At 42.2% G+C, this 18,209-nt stretch overlaps 1 protein-coding gene across 6 annotated transcripts in view; it reads left to right on the top strand.

Annotated features, from left to right (window-relative positions):
• The window catches only part of herc1 (HECT and RLD domain containing E3 ubiquitin protein ligase family member 1), a 483,062-nt gene that overhangs the window by 442,565 nt on the left and 22,288 nt on the right, over positions 1–18,209 (top strand). For all 6 annotated transcript variants that reach the window (XM_087981970.1, XM_087981969.1, XM_087981967.1 and 3 more), the window contains exons 69-74: positions 1,904–2,073; positions 10,211–10,349; positions 11,749–11,918; positions 12,024–12,193; positions 12,365–12,530; positions 13,181–13,257. In XM_087981970.1, the coding sequence (XP_087838096.1) occupies positions 1,904–2,073; positions 10,211–10,349; positions 11,749–11,918; positions 12,024–12,193; positions 12,365–12,530; positions 13,181–13,257 (892 nt within the window). The remainder of the gene's footprint in view (positions 1–1,903; positions 2,074–10,210; positions 10,350–11,748; positions 11,919–12,023; positions 12,194–12,364; positions 12,531–13,180; positions 13,258–18,209) is intronic.

Here is an 18,209-nt window from a genome sequence, read left to right as displayed (position 1 = left end):
TAAGATTCCCATCACTAATGCCTTGAGAGAAGACTTGCAGCTCACCAAGGCTTACACAATTAAAAGATAGTGTTGTAGAACAAAGAGACCTAGGGTTTCAGGTACATAATTCTTTGAATTTGCGTCACAAATAGATAGTAGTTAAGAAGCATTGGGCACACTTGCGTTTAAGCTCAGACCTTTGAGTATAGGAGTTGGGGCGTTATGTTGAGGTTGTATAGGATGTTGGTGAGGCCTCTTAGGGTGCACTGTGTCTAGTTCTGGACGCCGTTTTAGGAAGGATATTATTAAGCTGGAGAAAGTTTATAAGAGATTTACCAGGATATTGCCAGGAACGGAGGTTTTGAGTTATAAGGAAAGGCTGGGACTTCTTTCACTAGAGCGTAGGAAGTTAAGGGATAAGCTTGTAGAGGTTTATAAAATCATGAGCGGTATAGATAAGGTGAATGGCAGGTCTCTTCCCTAGGTTGGGAGGTTTCAAGATTAGGGGCATGTTTTTAATATGAGAGGAGGAATGTTTAAAAAAGACATGAGAACAATTTTTGTTTGCACAGAAGTTGATTCATGTGTAGAATGAACTTGCAGAGGAAGTGATGGATGCTGGTACAGTTACATATGTTTAAAAGACATTTGTACATGAATAAAAAATACTTGGAGGGGTATGGGTCAAGGCAGGTGGGACTATCTTAGTTTGAGATTATGGTCAACATGAGTCGAAGAGTGTGGCGTTGGAAAAGCACAGCCGATCAGGCAGCATCCGAGGAGCAGGAAAGTTGACTTTTTGAGCAATAAGCTCTTCATCAGGAATTCCTAATGAAGAACATTATTAAGAACATGATGAAAACTTCATTTCATTTCCACTTCCAAACATAAATTAACAGATGCCATCCAATACAACTCTAACAAATTTACAAAGCTATCTGAATTTAATCTTCTCCCTCTCCTCGTGTAGATATAGAAAAAAAGTAGAGGTTAATACCAAGGTTTGAGCAACTTGAGTTTCTTGAGGCCAACCCAAAAATCACCTTACTGATGATGGCAAGTGTAGATAACCTGTGATGCTGCACCAAGTGTGAACAGAGCTCCTTACCAGCTCAAATAGTAAACAAAACCTTCTGTAACAATATCTGCCAGACGGACCAAACTATCATAAGAAAATGAAAATGCTAAGTTTGTCCAACAGATATGAAAGCTAAAATTTGAATTAAATTTTGTATTTTGAGTTAATAAGGGAGAACATGATTAGTGATTTTTAAAGTTCAATTTGTGAGCTTGGAACTGTACCAAGAAGAATGGAGGTCTGTTTTATTGACACTTAACACCGACTGTTGTGCAACCTTGACTTGAAGACCATGGGTGGGTTAATAGATTGGTGAATTTAATTTGAAAAGTATTCATGCTGAGTAACAGGAGTGCAGTGCACAAACCAAACAATCTAGACAGCTGATCTGTGTTGTGAAGGATTGCTGCATACTGGATACATAGGACACCATATGTAGGGAAAAAGCGGCAGAGCAATTGCTGAAAGGAATCCAGTCTGAACAAAGAACTCGCGTGTCTTAGTCGCAGTTCTTCATTAGAGTTGAATGTTTGTAAGAATATCACTATCTTGAAAGAAGTCATGTGAATTTGAACCTTTGTCTTATGTCTGTAATGAAATCTATGCAACATTTCATTTAGTGTAATATAGTCCATTATTTTCCCCGTTTAATTTATTATTCTTTGTGCTCAAAGTGCACAGCTTTTCGTGAATGTGTTCAGTAAGTGACCTCTGCTGGTTTAAAGGAAAAAATAAAGTCAGGATCGAACAAGCCAGGTTTTATTGTGGGATCTAATTTATCCTGTATTAACTATGAGTGTCATGTCCATTCAGACTCTGACAATTCCTTTTCCATGCCAACAGATCGCTTGATTGGCTTGCCTGAGGGTCGTGCCCGCAATCATAACAGACCTCAGCCAGTACCTGCTCTGAATGGAGTCTTTATTGAGGACATAGTTGTGGGTGCTGAGCACACACTGGGTCTTTCAACACCTGGAGATGTTTATGGCTGGGGCAGCAATTCAGAAGGGCAGGTAAAAAATCTTACTGCTACAGAGATCTTTTCAACTATTTTGTTTCTTGGATTATAAATACAAAGTTAGTAAACACAGGCTCACACTCAACTCGCCACAAGCAAGACATGAATTTTCCTGTAATGGTACCCCTTTTCACTAACATTAGCTGATGCTATGTCAATATAATCTGCTTCAAAAGCAGCAGGACAACTAGAAGCAGGAGTAAGACATTTGACCCTTCAAACCTGCACTGCCATTCAGTTTGATTATGGCTGTTCCTCCATCCCAATGCCATGTTCTTGCTTTCTCTTTATACCTTTTTATGCCTTTAATATCAATAAAACTGTCAATCTGTTTCTTGAATATACTCTGCAACATGGCCTCCACAGCTTTCTGTGATAGTGAACTCAACAGGTTGACCACCCTTTGAGTGAAGAAATATTTCCTCACCTTGATCTGAAATGGTCTTCCCCATATTCTGAGACTGTGACCCAATTTCTAAACCATGGGAAGCAAACAAGATAATGAGATTCCAGAGACTGTATGTTCCTGTTAGGGTGAACAGCAAACCTGGTAGGTATGGGGAACGCAAGACGTCTGGATGGGTATTTGAATAGGAAGGGTTTAGAGGGATATGGGCCAAGTGCTGGCAAATGCAACTAGATTAGGTTAGGATATCTGGTCGGCATGGACAAGCTGGACCAAAGGGTCTGTTTCCATACTGTACATCTGTGGCTCTAGTCTATCCAGTCCTGTTGGCATTGTATACGTTTCGATTAGATTCCGCTTATCCTTATAAATATAAGGAATATATTTATTATTTATATATGAATATAAATACAGTTGAACCAATTTCTCATTAGACATTCTGCTGTTCCTGTTGTCAACCTAATAACTCTACAGCATTAACTCTACATATTTGCATTAACTCTACAGCAAATATACCCTCTCTTAGGTAGAGAGACGAAAACTGCATACAGTACTCAAGGGTGGTCTTGGCAAGGTCCTGAATAAGTTTGTAATGTATTCCTACTAATGAACCCAAATCCCTTTGTCTTGATGGCCAGCATAATATTTGCCTTCCTAATAGCTTTCTGCACCTGCCTGTTTACTTTCATTGACTAGTGTATGAAGACACCAGGATCCCTTTTGTACATTCAAATGTCCCAATATATCACCATTCAAGTGATCATCTGCCTTTCTGTTTTTCACACTGAAGTCTATCACTTCACATTTTGGTGCATTATATTACATATGCCATGTGCTTGCCCACACACTCAACTTGTCGAGATTGCCCTAAGGCCTCCTTGCATCCTCCTCATAACTCTGAATCACACTCAGTTTTGTGTCATCAGAATCTTGGAAATATTGCATCTGGTTCATAGAACAGTACAATACAGGCCCTACAACCCTCAGTGTTGTGCCAACCTTTTAACCTAGTCTAAGATCAAACTAACCTACATACCCTTCATTTTACTATCATTCATATGCCGGTCCAAATGTCGTTTACATGTCCCTAATGTCTCTCACTCTACGACCACTGCTGCAGTGCATTCCATGCACTCACCACTCAGTGTAAAGAACCTACCTCTGACATCTCCCCTAAACCTTCTTCCAATCACCTTAAAATGATGTCCCCTCGTGATAGCCATTTCCACCCTGGGGAAAAAGTATCTGGCTATCCACTCTATCTATGTATCTCGTTACCTTGTACATCTCTATCAAGTCACCTTCTTCACTTCAATGAGAAAGGCCCTAGCTTCCTCAACCTTTGCGGCATGGTGGCACGGTGGTTAGCACTGCTACTTCACAGCGCCAGAGACCAGGGTTCAATTCCCGCCTCAGGCAACTGTCTGTGTGGAGTTTGCACATTCTCCCTGTGTCTGCGTGGGTTTCCTTCGGGTGCTCCAGTTTCCTCCCACATTCCAAAGATGTGCAGGTTAGGTGGATTGGCCATGCCAAATTGCCTGTAGTGTGTTGGTGAAGGGGTAAATGTCGGGGAATAGGTCTGGGTGAGTTGCTCTTCGGAGAGTCAGTGTGGACTTGTTGGGCCGAAGGGACTGTTTCCACATTGTAAGTAATCTAATCTTTCTTCATTACACATACCCTCCAGTCCAGCAGCATCCTGGTAAATCTCCTCTGCACCCTCTCTAAAGCTTTTACATCCTTCCTATAATGAGGCGACCAGAACTAAATACAGTATTCCAAGTGTGGTCTAACATAGAACATTACAGTGTAGTTCAGACCCTTCGGCCCTCGATGTTGCGCCACCCTGGGTCATACTAATCTGAAGCCTATCCCACCTACAATATTCCATGTACATCATTTGCCTGTCCAATGACGACTTAAATGCACTTAAACTTGGCGAATCTACTACCGATGCAGGCAAAGCATTCCATACCCTTACTACCCTCTGAGTAAAGAAACTACCTCTGACATCTGTCTTATACCTATCTCCCCACACTTTAAAGTTGTGTCCCCTCGTGTTTGCCGTCCCCATACTTGGAAAAAGGCTCTCCCTGTCCACCCTATCTAACCCTCTGATTATCTTGTGTATCTCTATTAGGTCACCTCTCAACCTCCTTCTCTCTAATGAGAACAGCCTCAAGGCCCTCAGCCTTTCCTCGTAAGACATTCCTTCCATACCGACAACATCCTATTAAATCTCCAAAGCTTCCACATCCTCCTTATAATGCGGTGACCAGAAAAGTACACAATACTCCAAGTGTGGCTGTACTAGAGCTTTGTACAACTGCAGCATAACCTCCTAGTTCTGGAACTCAATCCCTCTATTAATAAAGGCCAAAACACTGTATGCCTTCTTAACAACCCTGTCAATCTGGGTGGCAACTTTCAGGGATCTGTGTACATGGACACCAAGATCTCTCTTCTCATCTGCACTCCCAAGAATCCTACCATTAGCCCAGTACTTTGCATTCCGATTACTCCGTCCAAAGTGTATCACCTCACACTTGTCCACATTAAACTCCATTTGCCACCTCTCAGCCCAGCTCTGCATCCTATCTATGTCTCTCTGCAATCTACAACATCCTTCATCACTATCCACAAGTCCACCGACCTTAGTGTCGTCCACAAATTTACTAACCCACCCTTCTAAGCCCTCATCCAGGTCATTTATAAAAATGACGAACAGCAGTGGACCCAACACCGACCCTTGCGGTACGCCACTAGTAACTGGACACCAAGATGAACATGTTCCATCAACTACAACCCTCTGTTTTCTTTCAGCAAGCCAATTACTGATCCAAACTGCTATGCCTCCCACCATCCCATTCCTCCGCATTTTGTATAATAGCCTACTGTGGCGAACCTTATCGAACGCCTTGCTGAAATCCATATACACCACATCAATCGGTTTACTTATCTACCTGTTCGGTCACTTTGTCAAAAAACTCAATAAGATTCATTAGGCACGACCTACCCTTCCCAAAACCGCGCTGACTGTCCCTGATCATATTATTCTTTTCTAGATGGTTATAAGTCCTATCTCTTATAACCTTTTCCAACACTTTACCAACAACTGAAGTGAGACTCACTGGTCTGTAAATACCAGGGTTGTCTCTACTACCCTTTTTGAACAAGGGAACCACATTTGCTATCCTCCAGTCCTCAGGCACTATTCCTGTAGACAATGATGATTTGAAGATCAATGCCAAAGGCTCGGTAATCCCTTGCTTCCCAAAGGACCCTAGGATAGATCCCATCCGGCCCAAGGGACTTATCTATTTTCACACTCTGCAGTATTTCTAATACCTCTTCCTTGTAAACCTCAATCTCTTCTAGTCTGGATGCAAGTATCTCTGTACCTTCCTCGCCAACATTTTCATTTTCTATAGTGAACACTGTCGAAAAATATTTATTTAGCGCTTCCCCTATCTCCTCTGAGTCCACACATAACTTCCCACCATTATCCTTGATTGGCCCTAATTTAACTCTCGTCATTCTTTTATTCCTGACATACCTATGGAAAGCCTTAGGGTTAACCCTGATCCTATCCGCCAACAACTTTTCATGTCCACTCCTGGCTCTTCTGAGCTCTCTCAGGTCTTTCCTGACTTCCTTTTAACCCTCAAGCGCCCTAACTGAGTTTTCACATTTTGTCCTAACATAAGCCGCCGCCTTCTTCTTGACCAGGGATTCCACTTCCTTCGTAAACCACGGCTCATGCGTTCTATATCTTCCTCGCTGCCTGACAGGTACATACTTATCTAGGACACCCAGGAGCTTTTCCTTGAATAAGCACCACATTTTTAATGTGCTCATCCCCTGCAGTTTCCTTCCCCATTCTCCACTTCCTAAATCTTTCCTAATTTCCCTTCCCCCAGCTGTAACTCTTGCTCAGTGGAGTACACCTATCCCTTTCCATCACTAAAGTGAACTAACAGAATTGTGATCGCTGTCTCCAAAGTACTTACCTACTTCCAAATCTAACACCTGGCCAGGCTCGTTACCCAGTACTAAATCTAAAATGGCTTTGCCCCTTGTAGGCCTGTCTACATACTGTGTCAGGAAGCCCTCCTGCACACACTGGACAAAAACTGACCCGTCTATAGTACTCGTAGTGATCCCAGTCAATATTTGGATAGTCGAAGTCCCCCATGACAACTAACCCTGCCACTCTCACTCCTATCGAGAATCATCTTTGCTATCCTTTCCTCTACATCTCTGGGACTATTCGGAGGCTTATAGAAAACTCCCAACATGGTGACATCTCCTTTCCTGTTTCTAACCTCAGCCCATACTACCTCAGTTAATGAGTCCCCAAACATCCTTTCTACAACTGTAATATTGTCCCTGATCAACAATGCCACACCTCCCCCTCTTTTACCATCTTCTCTGTTCTTACTGAAACATCTGAATCCCGGAACCTGCAACAGCCATTCCTGTCCCTGCTCTATCCATGTCTCCGTAATGGCCACAACATCGAAGTCCCAGGTACCAACCCACGCTGCCAGTTCACTCACTTTATTTTTGATGCTCCTCACATTGAAGTACACATACTTCAAACCAGGTTCTCGCTTGTCAGATACTTGATTTGGGAACTCCCTACTCTCATCCTCTTCTGCACCTGTCCTACAATTTTGGTTCCCAGCCCCCTTCTGTATTAGTTTAAATCCACCTTAATAGCTTTCGCGAATTTCCCACCCAGGATATTGGTACTCCTCTGGTTTAGATGAAGACCATCCTGCTTGTAGAGGTCCCACCTACCCCAGAAAGAGCTCCAATTATCCAAGAATCCAAAACCCTCCCTCCTGCGCCATCCCTGTAGCCACGTGTTCAACTCCTTTCTCTCCTTATTCCTCACCTCACTAGCACGTGGCACGGGCATCAAACCAGAGAAAACAACTCTGTTTGTCCTAGCTCTAAGCTTCCATCCTAGCTCCCTGAATTTCTGCTTCAAGTCCCCATCTCTCTTCCGACCTATGTCATTGGTGCCAATGTGGGCCATGACTTGGGGCTGCCCTCCCTCCCCCGAAGGATCCCAGTAACACGATCAGAGACATTACCGACTCTGGCACCTGGGAGGCAACACACCAACCGTGAGTCTCTCTCGTCCCCACAGAACCTCCTATCTGTCCCCCTAACTATCGAGTCCCCAATGACTACTGCTCTGCTCCTCTTCCCCCTTCCCTTCTGAGCAGCAGGTGCCCCACTTCTTTCCCCTGGTAAGTCATTCTCCCCCAACAGTATCCAAAACGGTATACTTATTGTTGAGGGGAATGGCCACAGGGGATCCCTGCACTGCCTGCCGGTTCCCTTTCTGTCCCCTAACTGTCACCCATCTGTCTTTTTCTTTTATCTGGGGAGTGACTATCTCTCTGTAAGTCCTGTCAGTAACCCTCTCTGTCTCCCAAATGATCCGAAGTTCATCCAACTCCAGCTCCAGTTCCCTAAAACGGTTTTCAAGGAGCTGGTGTTGGGTGCACTTCCCACAGATGTAGTCAGCAGGGACACTAGTGGTGACCCTTACTTCCGACATTCTGCAGGAGGAATATTCCATTGCCCTAAACTCCATTCCCACTATTCTAACTCCCGAAGTGACTACTAAAAGAAAAAGGATTAGGAAATAAACTTACCTTGTCAATCTGGCTCCCACAACTTTTTCTTTAGGTTAGAGGAGGAGGATTGGTGGGAGACCCTACCCGAGTAGTGTCTCGGGTAACGCAACCACGCAAATATAAACTGTTCTGCTTACCCTTCCCAGAAGTCCTTTGCTCGCTCCCTCCCTTCCTCGCTAGCCTGAAAGTAAGAAGTTTAAATATACTTACCTGCCTTCCGACAATCACCTCGCACCAACGTCACCTCCTCTCTGCTCTCGCTGCTCCGTCGTGGGCTTGAAAGAGCTACAGCATAACCCGCGGCTCTTAAGTTCAATACCTCTACTAATGAAAGCCAACACACCATAGATCATCTTAAGAGCTTTGTCAGATTGGGTGGCAACCCTCCGGGATCTATGGACATGGACCCCAAAATCCCTCTATTCCTCCATACTGCCAAGAATCCTGCCTTTAACACTGTAATCTGCATTCAAATTCAAAGTTCCAAATGAATCATTTCACAGTTTTCCAGATTGAACTCCACCTGCCACTTCTCAGCACAGCTCTGCATCCTGTTAATGTCCCGTTGCAATCTACAATGGCCTTTCACACTACCCACCGCTCCACCAACCTTCGTGTCATCGGCAAACTTACTAACCCACCCTTCCACTTCCTCATCCTAGTCATTTATAAAAATCACCAAGAGCAGAGGTACCAGAACAGATCCCTGCAGAACACCACTGATCACCAAACTCCAGGTTGAATACTTTCCATCTACTACTTACCCTCGGTCTTCTATTGGCCAGCCAACTCTGTATCCGGACAGCCAAATTTTCCGTATCCCATGCCTCCTTACTTTCTGAATGAGCTGACCATGCGAAACCTTATCAAATACCTATGTATATCCGTCCATTGCTCTACCTTCATCAAACAGTTTTGCCACATCCTTAAAGATTTCAGTAAGGTTTGTGAGATATGACCTGCACATCACAAAGCCATGCTGACTATCTCTAATCATACTATGCATTTGCAAATAATCATAAATCCTGTTTCTCAGAATCCTGTCCAATAATTTGACCACCACCGATGTATGACTAACTGGTCTGTAATTCCAAGAGTTACCCTGTCCTATTTGTTGAGCAAAAGAATAACAGTTGCCACCTTCCAATCATCTGGCATTACTCCAGTACATGGTGAGGACGCAAAGATCATCTCCAAAGGTGCATCGATCTCTTTCCTAGCTTCCCATAAGAACCTTGGGTATATCTCATCTGGCCTAGGGGACTTACTTTTCCTCATATTTTTCAGCATTTCCAGCACATCTTCTTAACATCCACCTGTTCAAGCATATCAGCCTGTTTCACGCTGTCCTCACAAACAAGAAGTTTCCTCTCATTGGTGAATACTGAAGCAAAGTGTTCATGAAGAACCTCCCCTACTTCCTCCGACTAGTTGCCCCCATTATCCCTGATCAGTACCACCCTAACTCTGGCCATCCTCTTGTTCCTCACAGAAGTGTAGAGCGACTTGGGGTTTTCGTCAATCCTACCAGCCAAGGCTGTTTCATACCCAACACACTGACTGGAACTTTGCCCTGTCAACTGTCTATCCTTCCTCATAGACTTTCTGCATGCTGTATTTGCCTGTTCACCAGCTACCCCTTCCTCTGATCCGTAGCTCTGGTTCCCATCCCCCTACCAAACTAGTTTAAACCCTCCCAAATAGCCCAAACACTCCTATTATGTCCAAATTCCTGAATTTATTTTATTTTAGTTAATGGACTTCAGTTTAATTTTTAGACAAAGTAGAAGTACTCATCTGACCTTATTTTAGATGTTTTCTAATTTGCAATTATTTATCATCCAGCACTAAGTCGCTGAATTCACCACTCTTCATTCATGCTGCTTTATGCATTCATGTGTTTCTTTATACCAATGTAGTTAGAAGCACGTAAGATGAAAACCAACTGTCAAAAACATTCTCAGCATAGATGCATGGAAGTGTGGAGTACATTTAGCTATAAAATAAGTGTTTATAGTGAAAGTTTATTGTAGTACCTTGTCTCTGACTTTCCACATCTGTTTTTCCTGTTATAGCTGGGTTTGGGTCATACCAATCATGTAAGAGAGCCAACCCTAGTCACAGCACTCCAGGGAAGGAATATTCGACAGATTTCAGCAGGACGTTGCCACAGTGTAGCATGGACAGCTCCTCCAGTACCACCAAGAGCACCAGGTGACATGGTTTCAACTTTCCTTTTATTTTACTGTAGACTGTATCAAAGTGATATGTTTTCTTGTCAATGACCCAGACACAGTTTAATGTGCTGAATTTTAATTTGATCTCTTTTCAAATTCAGATTTTTTGCAGATTTTTTACTTAATATTAAAAATTGGAATATATGCCATAAAAAGAATACATGCTGGGGAGACTCAACAGGTTTAGCAGCATCTGGAAGACAAATAGTTAACATTTCCAGTATAATATGACTTCTCCATATTGAAGAAATGCACTGGACTCAAAACATTAACACATATTTGGTCCATATGTGTTGTTTTCCTGTAGACGCTGGTTTGAAGTTCCACATTGGTTGTTCGCTCTACTGCGAACATTAAGCAGGGAAAAGGAAGAAAACACACTCAATACACAAGAAAGGAAAGCACTAGAAAGACTAAAAAAAGATTAAAAACATTGTTATCCTACCTGCAGACAAAGGACGCTTGACAGTCATTTTAAATCAAAGAGAAAGCAAATGCACTACTTGGAGATACCAACACTTACCAACAAATGGCAATAGACCCGACCCCACAACTAGAGAACCAAATCACAACCCTATTCAAAAAAATTTCAGAAATCTGGAGAAATAAATAACTTCGACTTCCAAAAAAAGAAACCAGACGGATCAAACACACCACGCTTCTATGGATTATCCAAAATTCACAAGCTAGGAGCCCCCCCTCAGACCCATAGTCTTGCTACCTGGAACACTAAAGAGAACACTAAACACTAAATTCATTAAAGAGGAGGAAAACAACAACAATAACAAACTGCCATTTCTAGATGTTATATAGAGCAAACAGCCAATGGGGAACTTCGAATCAGCGCCTACAGGAAAATAACACATACTGACCAAATACTGAACTACAGAAGCAATCACAAAAGAAGCTGCATCAGAACATTATTTTAATGAGCCACCAGCAACACAGAGGAACTACTTACACCTCAGCGAGCAAACCTACATCGAGAACCTCTACCTGAGCTACAAATATTGTCAATACTCGCTAGAAATCAGGTCGTCTTAGGAGTAGGAAGAGAAATCCAGCTTCGAGCTGTAACTAAGAGAGGAAAGAAAATAGCTTCTACTTCTTCAAAAATCCAGCTTCTGCTGAACATAAAAGCTGAAAAAAATACCAGAAATGCTGGTCTGTGAAAGCTGGCCCCACCCATTCAGGATGCTTCTATTGTTCCAACTTTGAAAAAACTTCCAAGGCTCACAAGCTGTTTACTTCACCACAGACCACTCATGATCTCTTGTTCAACCTCTTTCTTAAAAGAAACCAGGACAAAGTACACCTGTGAATGGCACAGTATTGTCACAACGTCTAATGTGAAAATCTCTTCCTCCTCTTACTAGGTGTATCTGTGCCTCTGCAGCTAGGTTTGCCAGACTCCATTCCACCCCAGTATAGCTCTTTGAAGGAAACAAATATTGAAACAATCAGGGCCAGGCTACGTTTGCTGTACCACTTCTCAGATCTCATGTACTCCTCATGGAGGTTACTTAACCTGAGTCCAAACAATCAGGTAAGCAGTGCTTGGAATAAGTAAACTAACGCTGGATGATATAACTTAAGTAAATAATTCAAAGTTTGAAGAACAGATAATTCATGTTTAGAATTGTAATTACAGAACAGCACATCTCACTACAATGCTGGAACATGGGGAATAGTCCAGGGACAATTAAGACCATTGCTGGCACCAAGAGTGTACACTCTTCCTATGGTACGTTCCATTGGAAAGACAATGGTCCAAGGCAAAAATTATGGCCCTCAGATTACAGTAAAAAGGATTTCTACCAGGTAAATGTTGTCAATTTTCTTTTATGCATACTGTCTTACCCTGAATCCTGTGTAAAACAAAATGCTTATTTCTACTATTTATGAAGCTCCAATTTCTATATATCAGGTTATTTTTATTTAAATGATGAAAATGATTTCTATATGTGATACAAATTTTCATGGCTTTTTCAGAGGTCGCAAGTGTAAGCCCATCTTTGTACAGATTGCTAGGCAAGTAGTTAAACTCAACGCATCAGACTTGCGGTTACCTTCACGTGCCTGGAAGGTGAAACTGGTGGGCGAGGGTGCTGATGATGCTGGTGGAGTATTTGATGACACCATCACAGAGATTTGTCAAGTAATTAAACCACTTTTATTTTGTCTGTGTTGTTCTTATCAATGAAAAAATGAGGCTGAGTAACTGCCAATTTTTCTGGTGAGTTTTAGAAACAAACAGCAAAGCTTTTCAGATGCAAAATCATAGAATCCCTACAGTGTGGAAGCAGGTCATTCGGCCCATTGAGTCTACAGGAACCCTCCAAAGAGCATCATACCCAGACCCACCCGCCTACCTTATCCATGTAAGCCTGCATATCACATGGTTAATCCACCTCATCTGCACATCCCTGGACATACAGGGCAATTTAGCATGGCTAATCCACCTAACCTACACATCTTTGGACTATGGAAGGAAACCGGAGCGCCCAGAAGAAACTCCTGCAGACACAGGAAGAATATGCAAGCACCACACTTAACAGTTACCAGAGGTGCAAACGAACCCAGGTTCCTGACGCAGTGTGGCAGCAGTGCTGACCACTGTGGCGCCCTGGCATTATATGCAGCTGAAAATTACATTTGGACCATAAATTAATTTACTTAAAGTTTCAGCCAATTTCTGATCACTTAAAAAAGGAGTTAATAATAAATATCATCCTTCAGTTAATTAGAAACATTAATTGGGTTTGCATTTTTACTTGCAATGCCTGATATTCTTTTTCATTTAAACAGGAGCTTGAGATGGGGATAGTAGACCTTCTCATTCCTACTCCAAATGTCACAGCTGAAGTTGGCTACAACAGAGACAGGTAAAACTTGTTACTAAGTTCCAGTGCAAGTTTTGTTAATGATGTGCTGGCAAGCAATGGTGAAGGTTTTTGCTGTTCATTGCAGAAAGCAGTTTGATGTTCAAAGACTTTTGGAATTAACAGATTGCCTTTTCAGAAAAGGTTAGTTAGGCTAAGCTTGTAAACTCTGGAGTTTAGAACAGTCAAATGTGACTGAATTGAAACGTATAAGATCCTGAAGGAACTTGACTGAGTGGATGTGAAAAGAATATTTTCTCTTATGGGAGAGTCTAGAATACGCGTTTATAGTTTAAAAATAAGAGGATACCCTTTTAAAACAGATGAAGAAGCATTTTTTCTGAGGGTTGAGTATCTTTGGAATTCCTACCTCAAAAGGCAGTAGATACGGAATCCTTAAATACTTTTAAGGCAGAGGAAGATAGATTCTTGATTACCAAGGAGATGAAAGATCATTGGGGATATATAGGAGCGTAGAGTTGAGGTTAAAATCAGATCGGCCACAGAATTATTCAATAGCAGATCAGGCGAGAAGAGCTGACTACCCTACTCTTGTTCCTTGTTCCTATGCTCATGTTTATTTTGATACTCCTCTAACGGAACACAATGTGATCTTCCTTTCCTACATATACTAGTCCTGAATGCTTGTTGTCTATTAATGATAATGGTCTGATAATAACGCAGCAGGGATTGATTAGCTCTAAGTTAGTTAATTTCAAACAGTAAAACATATTACAGATTATCAAATGGACATGACAACAAACCAGGTGATTTCTGTGTGCAGCTTGCAAACTCTCAGCAGGCTGCCTTCCAGAAAATGTCTCAAGCTTGTATAGACACAGCAAAGTAAAGTTGCCATTGTCTTACCAGATCATTGGGCTGCTCTCTCTAGAAAGGGAGAGATGACTGGTAGGGTTTAACCTCAAGGTCACAACATCTCAGGCAAGGGAAAGAGGTTGAAAGGACAATCCTTCATGGTAACCTCAGCTGATACAGGAATTGAACCCACACTTTTGGCATCAGTCCACGTTGGAAACCAGCCATCCAGCCAACTGAGTTACTGACCTCCATACACACAGCACATGGAATCCTTAAAGGTGAATTCTCTTAAAACCGAGAGAAGCATAAAGTAGTCAGCACTGGTCGTCTTCAGAAGGGTTACTGGACTCAAAACATTAACTCTGCTTTCTCTCCATAGATGCTGCCAGACCTGTTGAGTTTTTGCAGCAATTTCTAATTTTGTTGGCGTAGTTCTATTTGTTCTTCATTCGTATAGTTAGAGGTCAACAGCATAAAAAAGGCCCTTCAGCCAATCAAATCTTTGCCAGTCAAAAATAAACACACTATTTTGATCCCTTTTTTTCCATCACTTAACCTTGTATGCTTGGATATTGCGAGTGCACATCCAAATGCCTCTTAAATATTGAGAGTTTCGGCCTTTATCACCTCTGCAGGCAGTGAGTTCCAGATTCCTACAATCATCTGAGTGAGAAAATGTTTCCTCACATCCCATCTAAACCCTCTGTCATCAATCCCTCTCCAAAGGAAAAGGTTTCTTCCTCCCTATGCCCTCAGAATTGCATACATGTCAATCATGTCTTCTCTCAATTTCTTTGCTGCAAACAAAGCAATCATGTTCTATCACATCTCTTTTTGTAACAAAAACTCTCCAGCCTAGGCAACATCCCAATAAAACTCCTCTGCTCCCTCTCCAGTACAATCACATCCCTTCTAAAATGCAAATTCCAGCTCGAGACCAAGGAGCAATGTGACAGAAGTGTGGATAGTTGGAAATTTTCCAGGGCTAAAATGTCAAATACTAGGGGCATAGGTTTAAAAACAGAAGACGACAGCAGGTTCTTAGAACATGCTACCCGGGGAACTGGTAGAATCAGATATGATAGCAACCTCAAGAGGCATTTATGCAGACACATGATCAGGCAGCTAGTAGTGATACAGACAATGTGCAAGCAGATGGGGTTAATTTAGAATGACAACCTGATCGGTGCAGACATAGTGGGCCAAAGGGCCTGTTCCTGTGCTGTACTGTTTAATGTTCCATATACACAATACTCTGTCACCTAACCAACATTTTATACAGCTCCATAGATGAACTCTGTGCTTCTGCTAATGAAGGCAAATATCCTATATGCATTAATCACTTTATCCACCTGTCCTGCTACCTTAAATGACGAGTAGATGTGCACACGAAGATTCCTCTGATCCTCAGTGTTTCTCAGGGTCCTATTGTTCATTATGTATTCTCTTGCCTTGTTTCTCCTGCATCACCTCAGAATAATCCAGATTCAGTTCCATTTGCTGCTGATCAGCTCATCTGATCAGCCCATCCATACACTATATGGCTAAGGTCCTATTTTTTTTTTGAAAGCTTACCGATCAACCCTCCTCCATTCAAGTCAAAACCATTTGCATGTTTCACAAACAGCAAGGATCCGAACACTGATCCATGTGGGAACTCACTGAACCACAGCCTTCCAGTACAAAACACTCCTGGACTATCACCCTCTGCTACCAGTCACTCAATCAACTGTGGATCCAATTTGCCAACTTTCCTTGGATCATTTGGGCTGTTACCTTTGCTATCAATCTCCTACATAAGACCATATCAAAACCTTGCTGAAATCCAAGTATATGAAAAACAGTGCCCTCCCCTGTATACCTGGTCATGTTTTGGAAAACATCAGTCACGTTAGTCAGACATGACCTTCCCTTAACAAATCCATGATGACTGTTCCTGATTAGTCCCATCCTTACCAAATACAGATGTATTCTGACCTTCCAGTCATGTCCCAACCACTAAAGTTAGATTGACTGGTCTGTGATTTCCTTTACTCCCTAATTGAAAGCAGTTTTGTGACGATGTTGCTCCTTTAACAACGTTATGCTGTCCTTGGCTTTTTTTTTTTCCGGAGAGGTCATAAAAGCAGCAATTTCAAAAGATCTCATTTTGTAGGGTTTTAGGGCCAATTTTGATTATAGCTAAAAGATACTGCCTCAGGTAAAAGACTTTCAAATAAAATAAAAACTTGTACAATTACAGGGGAGTGGCCAGTTCTCCCAGCTTAGGTTTTCTATGGTTTGGTTTGGTTTTTAGCAGGCAGTCTGTTCACTGAAAGCAGTCAGTCAGTTGTGAAGCTGCTGGATTCAGAGAAGCAGGTCCATGCTGATCCTCCATCTCTCTCTCTCTCTCTCTCTCCTGTAAGTACCTGTATTTCATTTTTCCCTTTTTGACAAGGGATGTTTATGGAGATTGTTGCAAGTATTTGGAACAGCGTCATTAAGTTGGGATAATGTGTTGGGTTTTCGGATAGCTTAAGCTATTCAGTATTCTGTTCTCTTCTGTTTGTTTCATTCGGCAATTTTGTAAATTAATTCTGTTTTGTTAAAAGTTTGACTAGCGGCATCACTCCTGGAATATCCATTCTACACCTGCTTAAAACAACGAGCAAAGTTAGGGTCTGGGCTACTTGAAATTTTTGAAGGGTTCTGGCCTGGTTCATAACAGTATCATACTGGCATTCCTCCAGCCCTCTTACAACTCTCCTGTGGCCAGGGAGGAATTGGAAAGACAGTGTTTGCTAACACTGACAACTCTGATCGACAATGCATGTGCATCCGTTGGGGATCACATGGTTTCTAGCATTGACATCATCACATAGACTTTACTGTGACATTACTGCACAGTGCAGGCAAGTGCATAATTTTTAAACTGGGCTTCAGTAGTGGGGAGAGGGATGAGGGATGCCAATGCAGTTTAGGGGTGATGGGGAATTTCCAGAATAAGAATGGAAGAGAAAGAGAGCCCAGAATTGGGGTTGACAAGGAGAATCCATGATGCCTTCTCCCACCTCTGTCTCCCTTCTGCATTCCTCACAATTCTTAGACTCTCCTTTCTTCCCCACCCCCTGTCCTATCCTCCCAGATTCCAATCTCAATCCAATCATTGTGTGGGAGTCTTTTAAAAGTAGTATGGTGAGAGTTCAAAGACAGCATGTTCCTCTAACAGTGAAGGGTAGGGCAGCAAGTCCAGGGAACTGTGGATGTCATGGGATATTGAGAGTTTGAAAAGGAAACAAAAAGTATATGTCCGTTACAGAGTATTAAAACCAGGAGGTCCTTCAAAAGTGTAAGGGGCTGCATACAAAGAAACTACGAGGGCAAAGAGGTGGCCACGAAATATCCTTGGCCAATAGGATTAAGAAAAACCCCAAAGGATGTTGTAACTATATTAAGAGTAGGAGGATTAACATGGGGAAAAAGTAGGAGCTCTTAAGAGAACAAAGGGGCACTCTGTATGAGGAGTCAGAGGACATAGGTGAGGTCTTAAATGAATATTTCTCATCTGTTTTCAAAAGGAGAAAGACGTTGTAAACTAGAGATTTCAGATGGAATGGTGAGATTAATAGAGGTTTTAGTGACCTTAAAGAAGCATAAATCTTGATGGATGTATCCCAGGCTGCAATAGGAAACCAAGAAGGAAATTGCAGGGGCCTGGGCAGACACACAGGTGGAGTGCTAGATATCTGGACAATAGCTCATGTGATTCCCATGGTAATTGCATACCAATTAGTCTGACATCAGTGCTGGGGAAATTGTTGAAAAAAGTGCTGAGGGGCAGGATTAATCAACAGTGGATTGATCGGGGATAGTCAGCATGGATTTGTTAGAGGGCGATCCTGTCTGACTAATTGAGTTTTTTGAAAAGATGACTAAATATATTGACCAATATATATCTCACCCTCCTCCAGTGTTCCCCAGCATTACAGATAACTGTCTTCAGTCAATTTGATTCACTCCATGTGATATCAAAATAGTGGTTGGAGCACTGGATACTTGTTATGGATCAGGCCAGACCCCCTCAAAATCTTTCAAAACAGTAGCCCGAAGCCCAACTTTGCTAGTTGTTTTAAGCAGGTGTAACATGGATATTCCAG

Source organism: Chiloscyllium plagiosum, unplaced genomic scaffold (genome assembly GCF_037043375.1).
Source record: "Chiloscyllium plagiosum isolate Xiang-an unplaced genomic scaffold, Cpla_swu_hap1 HiC_scaffold_42, whole genome shotgun sequence".
NCBI classification, from domain to species: Eukaryota; Metazoa; Chordata; class Chondrichthyes; order Orectolobiformes; family Hemiscylliidae; genus Chiloscyllium; species Chiloscyllium plagiosum.
This window is presented reverse-complemented; position numbering and strand designations above follow the sequence as displayed.